The following is a 15,259-nucleotide window of genomic DNA, read 5'->3' as shown; positions in this document are numbered from 1 at the left end:
TTTTTTCTTTTATCCTAAATGTCTGCCCAGTAATCGCCCTCTTTTATTTTCCCTTGGGCTTCCTTCTGGCTCTTTTCACTTTCACTGTTTATTGTTATGAGCCACTGAAGTCTCCCCTGTCCCTGTGTCATTAGATGCTGTGTTGAACGTTTAATACTCAATGTTGCAAACAGCATCTTTAACTCTGCCTTTGTCAGGATCACTTCTAAGCAGCTCATGGTGGACTGTGGAGTGCTCTTCTCCTCGCAGGAAATGTTGCAGAATTCCACGCTCATTATTCCTGACTTGTCTCACTGTTCTCTCATTTTGTTCTTCAAGAATATTGAATGTTCAGGGAAAAATGGCAGCGGGGTGAATGGAGTTACACAGACCATCTCCCAGGACCAAACTGGATTTACAACAAAAATAAAGACAAATCATCAGGAAGGGGCAACCGAAAGGCAGCCTGGAGGACCACATAACCAGGGACACTGACTCAATCCTGGTAGGCTTGCGAGGACGCGAGAGGGGGCCGGGAGCCCACGGTTCGCAGTGGCCTGGGCTGAGACCAGGGGACTCCGCTGGGACCAGGGGACTCGGCTGGAAGCTGCTGCCGCCTCGGCTGCGTCCTCGACCAGCTGAGTCCTGCGAACTCGGCTGAGTGCTATGCCCTCGGCTGGTGCCAAAGACTCGGCCACCCTTAGCTGGGAGGAGCGCCCTCCGGTTAAAAGTCCCAGGCAGCTCCATGACGCAGAGTCTGGACAGAGGCTAAATTTGCAGCAGCCACTCACCTTGGGCTCCGGCAGAGGGGAGGCAGACTGGACTGGAACTGTGTGGGGACACTCGGGATTTGGAGGGCGCTCAGAGCTTTTGCCAAGTGCAGCCACGCAGGACTGTGGTCATCTAACGCCTTCCCAGGGCCCTGGGGAGAGGCGGCGGCCCCTCCCTCAGAGATTCAACCCCACCTGGTAACCATTGAAATGCTAATTGAGGCCCATTAACAACCAGCATCTGCCCACCCTTAGGAAATCCTCTTACACTGAGCACCTGAGGGAGTTTTGCAGGCAACTCAGAAAACAAGGTTCTTCAGGTGACCTCTACTAATAGCCTCCAGGCAAAAAAAGCTAGAGGAAAGTTAAGACTTGACAGTGGTGTTTAAAGAGGGTCCTCCCTGCCTCATCCAAACCCAGGAGAGGGAGCCACAAATAGCAGAACACCAACACCCACAGGGAAAATTTGGCAGACTCCAAAGCCCACTGTGATAGCCAAAATGGTGAAAAACAGAACCAAAAGCCAAATGACAGAACAAGAGACCTCTACCGAAGATGAGATAAATGAGGTGCAGTTAAGCAAGTTAACAGAACTAGAATTCAGATCCATGATCCTGAGGAAGCTCAACAGCACGTGTAAGGACATGAGCACCATGAGTAAAGACAGAGAAATGTTGAAAATCAACAAGTTGAAAATTTAAAATGACATATCAGAAATGAAAACCACATTGGAAGGTCTAAAAAGCAGAGCAGAGGAAGCTGAGGACCGGATCAGTGAATTAGAAGACAAGGTAGAAAAAATCAACCAATCAGAAAACCAAAAGGAGAAAAAGATTAAAAAACAGGAAGACAGCTTAAGAGAACTATGGGACAACTGGAAATGTAATAATATTCGCATCATAAGAGTCCCCGAAAATGAGCAAGGGTTAGAGTATATATTCAAAGAAATAATGAAAGAAAACTTTCCTAATTTGGTGAGGGAAGAAGGCATTCAAGTTCAAGAAGCACAGAGAGCCCCAAGTAAGAAGAACCCAAACAGGCCCACACCAAGACACATAGTAATCAAACTGCCAAAAATTAAAGACAAAGAGAGAATTCTAAAAGCAGCAAGAGATAAGCAACAGGTTACCTACAAAAGAAACCCCAAAAGGTTCTTAGCTGACTTCTCACAAGAAACACTACAGGCCAGAAGGGAATGGCATGAAGTATTCAAGGTCATGAAAAACAAGGATCTGAATCCAAGACTACTCTACCCAGCAAGGCTATCATTCAAAATGGAAGGTCAAATAAAGAGCTTCCCAGAAAAAAAAAGGCTAAGGGAATACATTAGCACCAAACCGGCACTGCAAGAAATGTTAAAAGGACTGCTGTAATTAGCAGGAGAAATGGGAAGAAAAATAGAACCCCACTAAACAAAAATGGCAATAAATAAGTACATATTAATAATCACCTTAAATGTAAATGGATTGAATACTCATAAAAAGACACAGAGTAGCTGATTGGATAAGAAAGAATGACTCATCTATATGTTGTTTATAAGAGACCCACCTCACAACAAAAGACTCACATAGATTGAGATTGAAGGGATGGAAAAAAATCTTCCAAACAAACAAAAAGGAAAAAAAAGCTGGGATAGCAATACTCATATCTGATAAAATAGATTTCAAAATGAAGGCCATAACTAGAGACAAAGAAGGCCACTACATAATATTGAAAGGATCTATCCAACAGGAAGATATAACCTTGATAAACATATATGCACCCAAGATAGGAGCACCAAAATATATTAAAAATCTTCTGGAGGACTTCAAAGGAGAAATCGATAGCAATACAATCATAGCAGGGGACTTCAACACCCCGTTGACAGCACTAGAAAAATCCTCTACACAAAAAATTAGCAAGGAAACAGAGACTCTAAATGAAGCACTACACCAAATGGATTTAATAGATATCTACAGAGAATTACACCCCAAAACTATAGAATTCACATTATCAAGTGCACATGGGACATTCTCAAAGATAGACCACATATTAGGGCACAAACTAAGTCTATACAAGGTCACGAAGATTGAAATCATATCAAGCATCTTCTCAGATCACAATGGCATGAAACTAGAAATCAATTGCAAGAAGAACATCCACAGATATTTGAACACATAGAAGCTAAATAGCATGTTATTAAACAATGAATGGGTCACCGAGGAGATCAAGGAAGAAATCAAAAACTTCATGAAAACCAATGAAAATGAAGACACAACAACACAAAATCTATGGGATGCAGTGAAAGCAGTTCTGAGACAGAAGTTCATAGCACTGCAGGCCTACCTCAAAAAACAAGAAAAATCTCTAATAGACTATCTAACCTCACAACTTAATGAACTAGAAAGCAAACAAAAAGAAAACCCCAGAGCAAGTAGAAGAAAGGAAATAGTAAAGATCAGAGCAGAAATAAATGACATAAAGACCAAAAAAAAAAAAAAAATTCAAAGGATCAATGAAACAAAGAGCTGGTTTTTCGAAAAGATAAACAAGATTGATGGACCCTTAGCTAGACTCCCCAAGAAACAAAGAGAGAAAACCCAAATACACAAAATCAGAAATGAAAGAGGAGAAGTAACAACTGACACCACAGAAATACAAAAGATTGTTAACAACTACTATGAAAAATTATATGGCAACAAATATAACAATCTAAGCAAAATAGACAAATTTCTAGAAACACATAGTCTCCCAAAACTGGACCAGGAAGAGATAGAAAACTTGAAGAGACCAATATCAACAGAAGAAATTAAAGATATTATCAAGTCTCTCTCAGCAAACAAAAGCCCAGGCCCGGGTGGCTTCTTGGGGGAGTTTTACCGAACATTCAAAGAAGAACTAACGCCCATCCTCCTCAAACTATTTCAAAAAATTCAAGAAGAAGGAAGACTTCCAAACTCGTTTTATGAAGCCAGCATAATTCTCATTCCAAAACCAGAAAAAGACACTACAAAGAAAGAAAACAACAGGCCAATATCCCTGATGAACACAGATGCCAAACTCCTGAACAAAATACTAGCAAATCAAATCCAGCAATACACCAAAAAAATTATCCACCATGACCAAGTGGGATTCATCCCAGGGATGCAAGGCTGGTACAATATTCACAAATCAATAAACGTGATACACCACATAAATAAAATGAAGAATAAAAACCACATGATCATATCAATAGATGCCAAAAAAGCCTTCGACAAAATCCAGCATCCATTTCTGATAAAAACGCTCAGCAATGTGGGAATAGAGGGACCATATCTAGACATAATAAAGGCCATATATGAAAAACCTACAGCCAACATCATACTCAATGGGCAAAAACTAAAAGTATTTCCCTTAAGAACAGGAAAAAGGCAAGGATGCCCACTTTCACCACTCTTATTTAACATAGTACTGGAAGTCTTAGCCCAGCAATCAGACAGGAAGAAAAAATAAAAGGGATCCAAATTGGAAAGGAGGAAGTGAAACTGTCATTATTTGCAGATGACATGATACTATACATAGAAAACCCCAAAGACTCCATCAAAAATTTACTACACTTAATAAATGAATTTGGCAAAGTAGCAGGATACAAAATTAACGTCAAGAAATAGACGGCATTCTTATACAACAAGGATAAACTCACAGAAAGAGAAACTAAGAAAACAATCCCATTTACCATTGTGACAAAAAAAATTAAGATACCTAGGAATAAACTTAACCAAAGAAATGAAGGAACTATTCGCAGAAAATTACAGGTCATTGAAAAAAGAAATAGAGGAAGATATAAAAAAGTGAAAGCACATACCCTGTTCATGGATTGGGAGAATTAACATCATTAAAATGTCCATACTACCCAAATCAATCTATAGATTCAATGCAATCCCCATCAAAATACCAACGGCATACTTCACAGAATTAGAACAAGTACTTCAAAAGTTCATATGGAACCAAAAAAAAGACCTCAAATAGCCAGAGCAATCTTGAAAAGGAAGAACAAAGTTGGAGGGATCACATTACCAGATTTCAGGTTATACCACAAAGCCACCGTAATCAAAACAGCCTGGTACTGGCACAAGAACAGGCATATAGACCAGTGGAACAGAACAGAGAACCCAGAAATGGACCCAAGGCAATATGCTCAATTAATATTTAACAAAGGTGGCAAGAGCATACAGTGGAGTAAGAATAGCCTCTTTAATAAATGGTGCTGGGAAAATTGGACAGCTACATGCAGAAAAATGAAACTAGACCATCAACTTACACCATACACAAGAATAAACTCAAAATGGATAAAAGACTTAAATGTGAGTCATGAATCCATAAAAATCCTAGAAGAAACTGTAGGCAACAAAATTTCACACATCATACGCAACAGAATTTTCACTGATATATCACCTAAGGCAATAGAAACAAAGGAGAAAATGAACACATGGGACTAAATCAAACTCAAAAGCTTCTGCACAGAGAAAGACACAATCATCAAAACGGAAAGGCTACCCACTGTGTGGAAGAGCATAATTGCCAATGATATATCAGATAAGGGGTTAATTTCCAATATATAGAGAGTGCTCATACAACTCCACAAAAGGAAGACAAAGAACCCAATTAAAAAATGGACAGAGGAACTAAATAGACACCTCTCCAAACAGGACATACAAATGGCTAAGAGACATATGAAGAAATGCTCAACATCACTAATCATCAGAGAGATGCAAATTAAAACAACAACGAGGTATCACCTCACACCTGTCAGAATGGCCACCGTCAACAAATCATCAAACAACAAGTGTTGGCGAGGGTGTGGAGAAAAGAGGACTCTAGTACACTGCTGGTGGGAATGCAGACTGGTGCAGCCACTATGGAAAACAATATAGTGTTACCTGAGAAAATTAAAAATTGAACTTCCATTTGACCTAGTGATCCCACTTCTAGGAATATACCCTAAGAAGCCTGAAATACCAATGAGAAAGAATATATGTACCCCCATGTTCATAGCAACACTCTTTACAATAGCTAAGATCTGGAAACAGCCCAAGTGTCCATCAGTAGACGAATGGATAAAAAAGCAGTGGTACATATACACAATGGAGTCCTACGCAGCTGTAAGAAAGAAAGATCTCTTATCCTTTGAGACTACATGGAGGGACCTGGAAAGTATCGTCCTAAGTGAAATAAGCCAAACAGAGAAAGTCAAGTATCATATGATCTCACTTATTTGTGGAATATAATGAACAGAACAGTCTGAGGAATGGGGTAGTGCCAGAGATGTGGATGTAGAGTACAGACTGACAATCCCCAGAAGAGGGGGTGGTGAGGGAGAGATATACCACAAAACTTATATGCATGTATGCATGAACAATGGACATGGACAACAAAGCTGGGGACAGGCTGGGGAGGGAAGGGGAGGGGGGAATCAGTGGGGGGAAAAGGAGAAACATCTGTAACAAAAATTAATTAATAAAAAATAAATGAATTAAAAAAAAAATATATTGAATGTTCAGCATAGCCTGTGTGGCTCAGTGGTTGAGTGTCGACCCATGCACCAAGAAGTCACCAGTTTGATTCCCAGTCAGGACACATACCCAGGATGTGGGCCAGATCCCCACTGGGGGACATATAGAAGGCGGCCTATCGAGGATCTCTTTCATCAGTGTTTCTATCTCTCTCTCCCTGTCCCTTCCTCTCTCTCTAAAATCAATAAAGAAAAAAATGTGTTTTTTTTTTAAAAAGAATATTGAATGTTTTGTCTTTGTGATTCTCACCAAGCTCTCCTTCCTGGATGCTATTGTGCATGGTATAAAAATAAGACTAACTTGTTGAATTATAATAACAATAGTACATGCTCATGGTACAATATATGAAGTTTGCAATGCATATATATATGTTAATTTTCAAAACAGTTCTCTATTAAAGTGGTCTTTCTTCCTACAGATAAGCATTGCATATTATGCTTGTTTCTTCTTTATTTCTTCCTTTGCTTTTCATATGACATCATATCAGACTCTCATTCATTTTGCAACTATTTCTAGAGTACCTACTATGTGCCAGGAAGTGTGAGAGCACAGGAAATATTAAAGTATATAAAATAAAATAGTTTTTGCCCTGGGTGGTTTGGCTCAGTTGGTTGGGCATCTTTCTGTGGACCAGGAAGTTGTGGCTTTGATTCCTGGTCAGGACGACTCCCAGTAGGGGTGTGCAGAAGGCAGCCAATCTATGTTGTGCTCTCACATCGCATTGATGTTTCTCCCTCCCTCTTCCTTCCTTTCTCTAAAAATCAATAACTATTATTTTTTAAAAAACGAAAACAGTTCTAGCCCTCATGGAACTTATAGCTCTTTATTTTTATTTTCTTAGCATTATTCCTACATATCTCTCTTGATTAATCTTCTAACTTTGATTTGCTATCACAGTATTTATGTATAGAATACTTCATAGTTGTGATGTATTTTTTTTGTACCCACAGAATTGATGTTGGTCATTCTTTTGCAAACAATTTACAGTCTAATTGGGGTTTGCACTTGTGTTCCTGAGGTTTTTCTGGTTGTATCTTGGTGTGTTGTGATTTTCTTTATTTTTGGTTTCAATAGTCATTGGATCATCAGGTACTAATGATGTGCTTGCTTTTATCTTGATACACACACACACACACACACACACACAGTTATCTTCATATATATATCTGGTTATCTTCATATATATATATATGTTGGCATATAGTCAGCACTATTCTGGTATACTTAATTGAACACTTCTATTTCTACCAACATTGATGTTTTGATAACAATAATAACAATAAAAATCACATTTGATTAGGCTTGTACAAATGTAGAGACAGTCTCCTTTGTGATACTAACTTCCCCTTTATGTGTGAGTAAAACTCTTTATTCTCCTCTGTCAAATACTGGCAAATCCTTTTATACTTCTGCAAATATCAACCTTCTGCATCTTTGTGAATTTCTCTTCCTTGTCCTCTGGTGCCCTGAGCTGTCTTTGTCCAGTAGAACAATTTTAGCATATTTTCTTTGATACATGGAATGACCCAGCTATCTCTTGATGAGATGATATAACAACCTCTACTAATTTCCATACAGAAATGAACTCTATCAGTTTTAGCTGTGGGTGCACATTTGCCAAGAAACAGTGGTTCACTGTTATTCCAAAGTGCAACTAGTTTATGCGATATCTTCATTTTGTAAAAGCCAATGATACATATTTTTTTCTTAACTACAAGTTTTTATCAGGGAAAATGATTCATGTAATTAGTTCCAGAAACCATAATGCATTCTCTCTCTTCTGACATATTCCTCCAGGTCAGAGAGCCCATTTTTCTAACTGCAGGTAACCTCAGTTAGTACCTAAGGACACCACCTTTACTCCCCAAGATCCACATCCTTTTGCAACTCAGATCTTTCTTTATCTAGGCCTCTTCCATACATATTCCCCATTTTACTGTTTCCTTATACTTTGTTCTTAAGAAATCTGCTTAGAAAGTATACAGAGTCCTGCATCATTTTCTTGTTTTCGGCAACATACTTTGTTCCTTTGAACTAATAGGATCTGAGCCTCTTCTTAGGGATACTGCAATTCTCCTATTTCTCCAGAGAAGGTCACCTTTTTTCTACCCCCTTCTCCCAGCACTAGAAACAGGATCTTTAGATATATTCAAACATTCTTGGCCTAATTTTTGAAATTCACTCTGTACAAGTCTTAAACATTGTGATGTTCCATCTACTTCCAGAGTTCTCATCCTTTGATCAACAATTTCAGCCCCCAGAAAGAAACAGTGTATCCTCTCTACTCCAATCTCTGCCATCCTGCAGGACCACAGAAATTAAAAATGGAAACAAAGTAGAACAAAACCTACAGCATTTCTCCTGTTTGGTGATCACTATTTTGGGTTGCATGTTCCAAATAAGGTTTCATTGGTCTCACAAGACCTTCCCCTCTCCATTTCTCTGGTCCTTCTCTAGCTTCACTTCACTTCCTGATCAACCCTGGGTAGTCTGCATTTGTTCCCTGCCAGCTTTCACATGAACTCACTTACTTTATTCTCAATCCGTAGAGACCCAAACATGAGTGATTACACCAACTCACTTTGATCTTGGTAAATGAGTAAGTAGCATTCTGATTTAAGATTGAGGTGAAGCTGATCTGGAACTATGTTCTTAAGAGGAGGATTGATGTTCTTGATTATTTGCTATGTTTTTCTTATATACTCTTGTCCAGTTGTTTGGCTCACTCATAATGACGATTTCATTTGAACTCCCTTTCAGCCTCCTCACCATTCCATCCTGCCAGACTAAGCTGCCACGTTTGACTCGTTCAAACTGCCACACTCAACATGGATCTCTACTGCCCTCTAATGTCCACTCTAAGAAGTGACCCACGTGGGCAGGTTGATTCTGTGAGAAAAGTGACTGTGGATTGATGCAACCATGGCTAAAGTCCTAAAGCCTCATATCCATACTTTAAAATATATATATATTTTACTAACATTATATTTTACACAATTCCAAAGTTGGTTTGTTTTCAAGGACCATTCCTCGATATGCTGCCTCAATCTCAAATTAATATGCTCACCTAGCCAATTGTATGAGCACACTCTCTCTTGGAATATCAGTGTCTTCCCTTTTCACTCTGCATCTGAAGACGTGAACCTTCTTTGATCTAAGGAGTAATCCATATTTTAGGGTAGAAAGAGCAGATGGAGAAATGAGCGCAAAGAGCAGAAATGGAGGCAAGTATGGACAATTTTTCCCAGAAATGTGTAGCCAAAGGGAAGACACAAAAATTGATAATAGAAGAAGATAGCATAAGTGAAGGGTTTCTTCAGTAAGGAAGACTAAAGTTTATTTGTAAGGTGATGAGAATCCTCTAGTAGAGAGGAAATAATGACTCAAATATGTCCCAGAGTCAACAGCAGAGGTTCCTTCATCATATAATCTCCTGCTTTTCTTTCCTGGTATCTCCCTTTAGTCTTCATCCTAGAGTCTCAAACACCATACATTGACTATAAATATGGTCAATAAATACTTGCTCACTTGAATTGTGACAACTGGAAAACATTAGACTGGTCAAATTCTGTGGCTCAACTGATATCACAACTAGGGATCTCTTAAAAGCGTTATGCTTTTGTCTAAATGGCTGCCACCACGATCTCCTGCTTTATAAGAAGACTGAGCCTGAGGAGAGAGTAGCTGTCTTACCATCGTGGTTTATATCAACCTTATGAAACACCAAGTCGGTGAATTCTTCAGGACTCGGAGTTTGCTGGCCATTGAGGGCTTGTACATTCTGCAAAGAGAAATTAAATCAGGGAGTTCAACTTTGCCGGAAGTGAACACATTATGTGACATTTCCACCCCAATGTGGCAGAATTGTATGTGTGCATGTCAGTTTTGCTACCCAACCTATTCTAATTGTGAAAAATGAAAAGACTGTATGTCAGTTCTGAGTAATGAGGCTTGGAAGTGAAATGAACTGAGTACAGTCTGAAGTTCAATTCCGTACATCACACAGGGATCCATTCAACATATTAGGTCACAGAAGATGCCAAGAGCCCATTGGAGAAAAACATTTGTGGTGGTCACTGTCATAACAATTACAGACCCAGAAAACAGATAACATTTTCCATTTCCGACCTGTTATCTTTGAGCTTGTGAATGAACATAAAAGGATGACCTATAAGTATCTAAGGCTTCCTTTCTGGCTTCTGACACTAGTACCTGTGATCCATTCTCCCCTTTTATAAAGTATTGGACTGGGGAGACAGACAGGTGTGCCTTGGCAGGACACTGGATTCCTCCAGCACACTGTGGCACCTTTTCATCGTGAAACTGTCGGCACTCAGGGAAAGTGACATTTCCAGCTTTCCTGGGGGAAGATTGCACCCCCACACCTCCACTCCCTGCCCCAGGGGATTAAATTAAATGACCCATGTTTGACATGGAAATTCATAATCCAATGAAAGAGAGAGACACACAAAATAAGTTATTCATCTGGAATTTGAACACAAGTATCTTGGTTGAACATCAAGGAAGTTTTAGAAAAATATTTTAATCAGAGGACACGGGCTTAAATATGACTCTCTCTTGTGCGCCATTGGTTCTGAATCCAGGACTGATCATAATCCACAGTGGCCAAGCACCACTCTGTGGCTTCAGCAAGTCGAGGCCTCACAGTTAAATACAAGGTCATACTTAGAGTCATGGTCACATCTATGGAACATCTTAGATGAAGTTTTTAGGGTATTTCCAAGTACCTTGGCAGAGACCCCCAAAGCCTAGAAAATGTGGCTAGGCCTCTAGTAGTCCCACATCCTCAGGTGATACTAGATCTCATGCATGAGTCATAATAAAAAATGATAAAATGTCTAGGATTTGTCCACCACCCATGCCCTGGCAACATGAGAGTGAAGCGTTGATTGGAAGGTGACAAAGCTTGAGGGGATAATATTGTGGAGGGAACTGTCAGTGTGCTGTGTCTTCCCTCTCCTTCCTGTAAGAGAAGCCGGGTGGTTTGTGTCCTTGCGTCCCTCCTCACGGGGCGTGTGCTCTCTCTCCTGCATTCTGCTAAGCATTTCTCTCACGGCTCTGAGTGGAAGCAGGAGGAGGCATGAGACAAATGCAAGCCGCAGAGCTCTGACCGGGTCCTGTGGTGATCACCCAGCTTCAGAGCCCTCTGGGTGGCGGATGTCTAAAGTCCACTCTTTCTCTGAGGAACCCCACCTCCTTTTTATCATTGAGACTCTCTCTTGCAATTCTCTAAACATAAAGCGTTTTGATTCCAGATGATCCTTTGAGCTAGCTCCTCGACAGCCTCCTGGTCTGGGTTTCTCAACTCTCATGAAATTGACACTTTGGACTAGACGATTCTTCCTTGTTCAGGATTCCCCCCTGCTTTGCATCATGTTGAACAGCAGCCCTGCTCTCCACACAATAAATGGCGGCAGCACCACACCCTCCCTAGCTTCCCAGTTGACAACCAAAAGACCCCGTGGCATTGCCAAATGTCTCCATGGGAGGAGGAGCCTGGCGTCGCTCCTGGTTGAGAACCATTTTCTAGATCAATATCCAGCTGCCTTCTTCTGAGATTCCCCCCACTTCTCCAAGGGGCTCAAGCTGGATGAGATGCAAGAAGCTCTATGACAGCGTGCCTCTCCCAGTGCCCATATCTGATCCCTGGAGAAACCCAGGTGTCCTTCACGACAACAAATTCTAGCAATGCAGGCATTTCCGAAACTTCACACCTCTAACTCTGCGTCATGTGCACCTTTTTGGATTTTTCAGGTATGGCTCAAACACTGAACACTGTGTTCTGAAACTGTAGGGGACATTCACATCACAGGGTCTCCTTCACATCCCCATGCTGTTGACTTGAGGACTCTTACCCAAGAAATCCTTTCCTATAATCCTTCTCACAAACCCTTCTCTTGACCATTTTATACCCTTAAAGTGAGATTAAGATGTAACTACTTCCTTTGTAAATTCTGACTATAATCTAGTACTTCCTTCAGACCTCTCAACGCCTGGGCTGAATTCCATTTTAACATCTTGATATCACGTGTTGAGAGAACTTATAGTATATGGTATGTATTATTCTTTACACTGCTGAGGGTTTTTGTCATAATATAGAAAGTATGTTTGTAGACCACAAATTTTTTTATACGTACACATTCCATTGCATTAAATTATTTAAAATATTTTCTCTTTTAGGTTGTTTTGTATTTTTACTATCTTAAATGGTTCTGTGATGTAAATAATAGAACTTCTATCTTTATGACATTAATGATTCTTTTTCCTGACCTAAAGTAAGTAATGTTGACTCCAAAATAAAAGTGTAGTGTCTTAATGCAGATTATCAAATTTCCAAGAATGTTTTATTCATCTACACTCCCCCTGCAGCGGGTAAGGGTATTCTTATAGTCTCCTTACCAGAAACACATCTTATTGTTATAATCTTTATTGAGTTAATTGAAGACAAATCATATCTGATTATTAAACTAATGTCTGCTCACTCTGGTCGGTTTGGCCCAGCAGTTAGAGTGTCAGCCTGCAGACCAAAGGGTCGCAGGTTTGATTCAAGTCAAGGGCACATACCTCAGTTGCAGTTCGGTCCCCAGCCCTGGTCAGGGTTGTGTGGGAGGCAACCGATTGATGTGTCTGCCTCACATGGATGTCTCTTTCTCTCTCTCTCTCTCTCTCTCTCTCTCTCTCTCTCTCTCTCTCCTTCTCCCCTTCCCATTCTATCTGAAGATAAATGGAAACATATCCTTGGGTGAGGATTTTAAAAAAAGAGTAATGTCTGGTCTTTGCTTTTATTATTTTACTTTCCCTTTCTTTTTGTCCTCTTTCTAAACATTTTCATGAAAAACTGAATTAGCTACTTAATATTTCTCTTTCCTTGACTAAGTTACAAATTTTAATTAATAAAAATCTATGTGCATCTTCTCATAAGATTTAGACAAAACTACTTTTATCTTTTTGTTTTTCCTAATTTTTTTTGAACTCTGATGACCCCTTCCCTCCCCCCGAAATGGACAACACACAGGCAAAATTCTGTCCTCAATTTCAAAGGCCTGAGTCCTTATGCACAGACCCTACCCCGCTCTGAGCACTGCGTCAGAGGCTTCCCGCACGTTTGCATGCTGTGTTAGGTGTTCAGCGCTTTTCAAATAAGTCTGAGTGTATATATTTAAGGAGATATTTTCAAATTCATGTGGGGTTTGGCACTCTTTATAGAACGTTTTGTTTTCTTCATTTTGTGTTGTGACCTGTAGCATGCATGCAGAATTTCTGAATTTAATGCTTACGAAGTTTGACTGCAGAGTGCTTTTTAATACTTTTTTGTGGATGATCTATGTGAGATTAAAGTGGAAGCAATATTAGTATTATCATACTTTTGAATTATTTCCGTATGTTAATTAGCTCTACATTTGCTAAAAGTTTTAATTTTAACAACTTTGTCTATTTGAGGTATTTCACTAAAATTGTAGTTCTACACATATTTTTTTTGCATTTTTACTGATACTTCAATTATCAATTATGTTTGCAACCCCATTCCCTCATTTATAAATGAAAGAATTTAGACCAGATTATTTATAAGACATTTGATTCTAACTAATTCTGTTATAAATTCAGTATCTTACCTTTATAATGTTTATTTTACTTTATATCTTCATTTAAGTGCAGTCTCTTACTTTTTCACCCTATATTCTGAAATCTATTTTATCTCATACAATGATAATGACTATCCCCACTCCATTGCTACAGGGGGTGAGATTTATAAAAAGACTTATTGAACTTTAGAGATGGAAAGGATTGGGGATTCTTGAACTCTATTAGAAATACTTTAGTCTGGCTCCCAGACAGATTAGTCTTCAGGTACTTTATTCTCAGTCCATGTCTCTTGTTATACAAGCCATCTTCTATTTCAGTTGCTTCTTGCAAGACTCTCTGCACCAAGGCAGAGAAAAAAAATAAGTTGTTTTAGAACATCATGTTTATTTCATTTTTTTATCTCAATACCCTGCTAACTTGTGAACTTCAGAGTGGACTACGTAGAAAAAAATGATTGGCAGTTGTACACTCAGTAACCAACAAGACATTGAAACATATTGTTTCACCAATTCCAAAAGTATATCCCAAGAAGAGCCAAGCGCTCAGAGACCTGTCACCAACTCCATAGGGAGGAAGACGGAATTAATTATATAACATCCTGCAAAGGGTATTTTACTACTTTGCTTACCATGAAGATGTTCAGTAGTTCCTTTTTGTCAATAGAACCATTTCCATCAGCATCATACAGCTTAAAATACCACTTTAATTTTTGCTCCACTTTTCCTCGTACAACTAGATTTACAGCAGCGATAAACTCTAAAAAGTCAATAAATCCATCCTAAGGAAAGCAAGGTGGAAAGATAAATAAATGATTGAGTACAATTATTTTTTACTTGGGAAATCATCGTTCATGAATGGGACCTTTAGTACAATTTAATACAACCCACAGGAATTTAGCATTAAACTTTTTCCTGGTGTTTTGTTTTTTAAAAAAATATATATATATCTATATACAGATATATATATAGATATAGATATAGATATAGATATAGATATAGATATAGATGAATATGTGTATAAAAATGAGTATAAAAAAAACACAAGTAACTTTAAATATATAGTTAAGTACCTCTTTGGAGAAAATCTCTACTTCTTATTCCTAAAAATGAATGGCTCTAAGAAGCCATGACGGAAGGCTGAATTCTCACCACGGAGCACCTGTGGTGTTCTCTTCTCACCATCTTCAGGTTTGCCGTCCACTCAGGGAGAAGACCAGGCACTAATTTTTAATAAAAGGAAAGCATCTCAAGTAGCTAAATTCTGCACTCTGTTTAAGAGAAACTGGTTGCTCTTTAGGGACTGCTAAACTTATGAGCTTCTTTATTCTATTAAGAGTTTGTCATATTAGTCAATCAGAAAAGATTAAGGGTTGAA

At 39.1% G+C, this 15,259-nt stretch overlaps 1 protein-coding gene across 1 annotated transcript in view; it reads right to left on the bottom strand.

The window, feature by feature from the left end:
* Positions 1–15,259, bottom strand: part of GUCA1C (guanylate cyclase activator 1C) — a 34,052-nt gene that overhangs the window by 3,797 nt on the left and 14,996 nt on the right. Inside the window, exons 2-3 of the mRNA XM_036242517.1 lie at positions 14,514–14,663; positions 9,974–10,061 (exon numbers count right to left, since the gene is read on the bottom strand). Coding sequence (XP_036098410.1) covers positions 9,974–10,061; positions 14,514–14,663 — 238 coding nt within the window. The remainder of the gene's footprint in view (positions 1–9,973; positions 10,062–14,513; positions 14,664–15,259) is intronic.

The sequence above is a fragment of the Molossus molossus genome, unplaced genomic scaffold, assembly GCF_014108415.1.
Source record: "Molossus molossus isolate mMolMol1 unplaced genomic scaffold, mMolMol1.p scaffold_m16_p_5, whole genome shotgun sequence".
Classification (NCBI taxonomy): domain Eukaryota; kingdom Metazoa; phylum Chordata; class Mammalia; order Chiroptera; family Molossidae; genus Molossus; species Molossus molossus.
The sequence above is the reverse complement of the archived record's forward strand: the minus strand, read 5'-3'. Positions and strand labels throughout refer to the sequence as shown.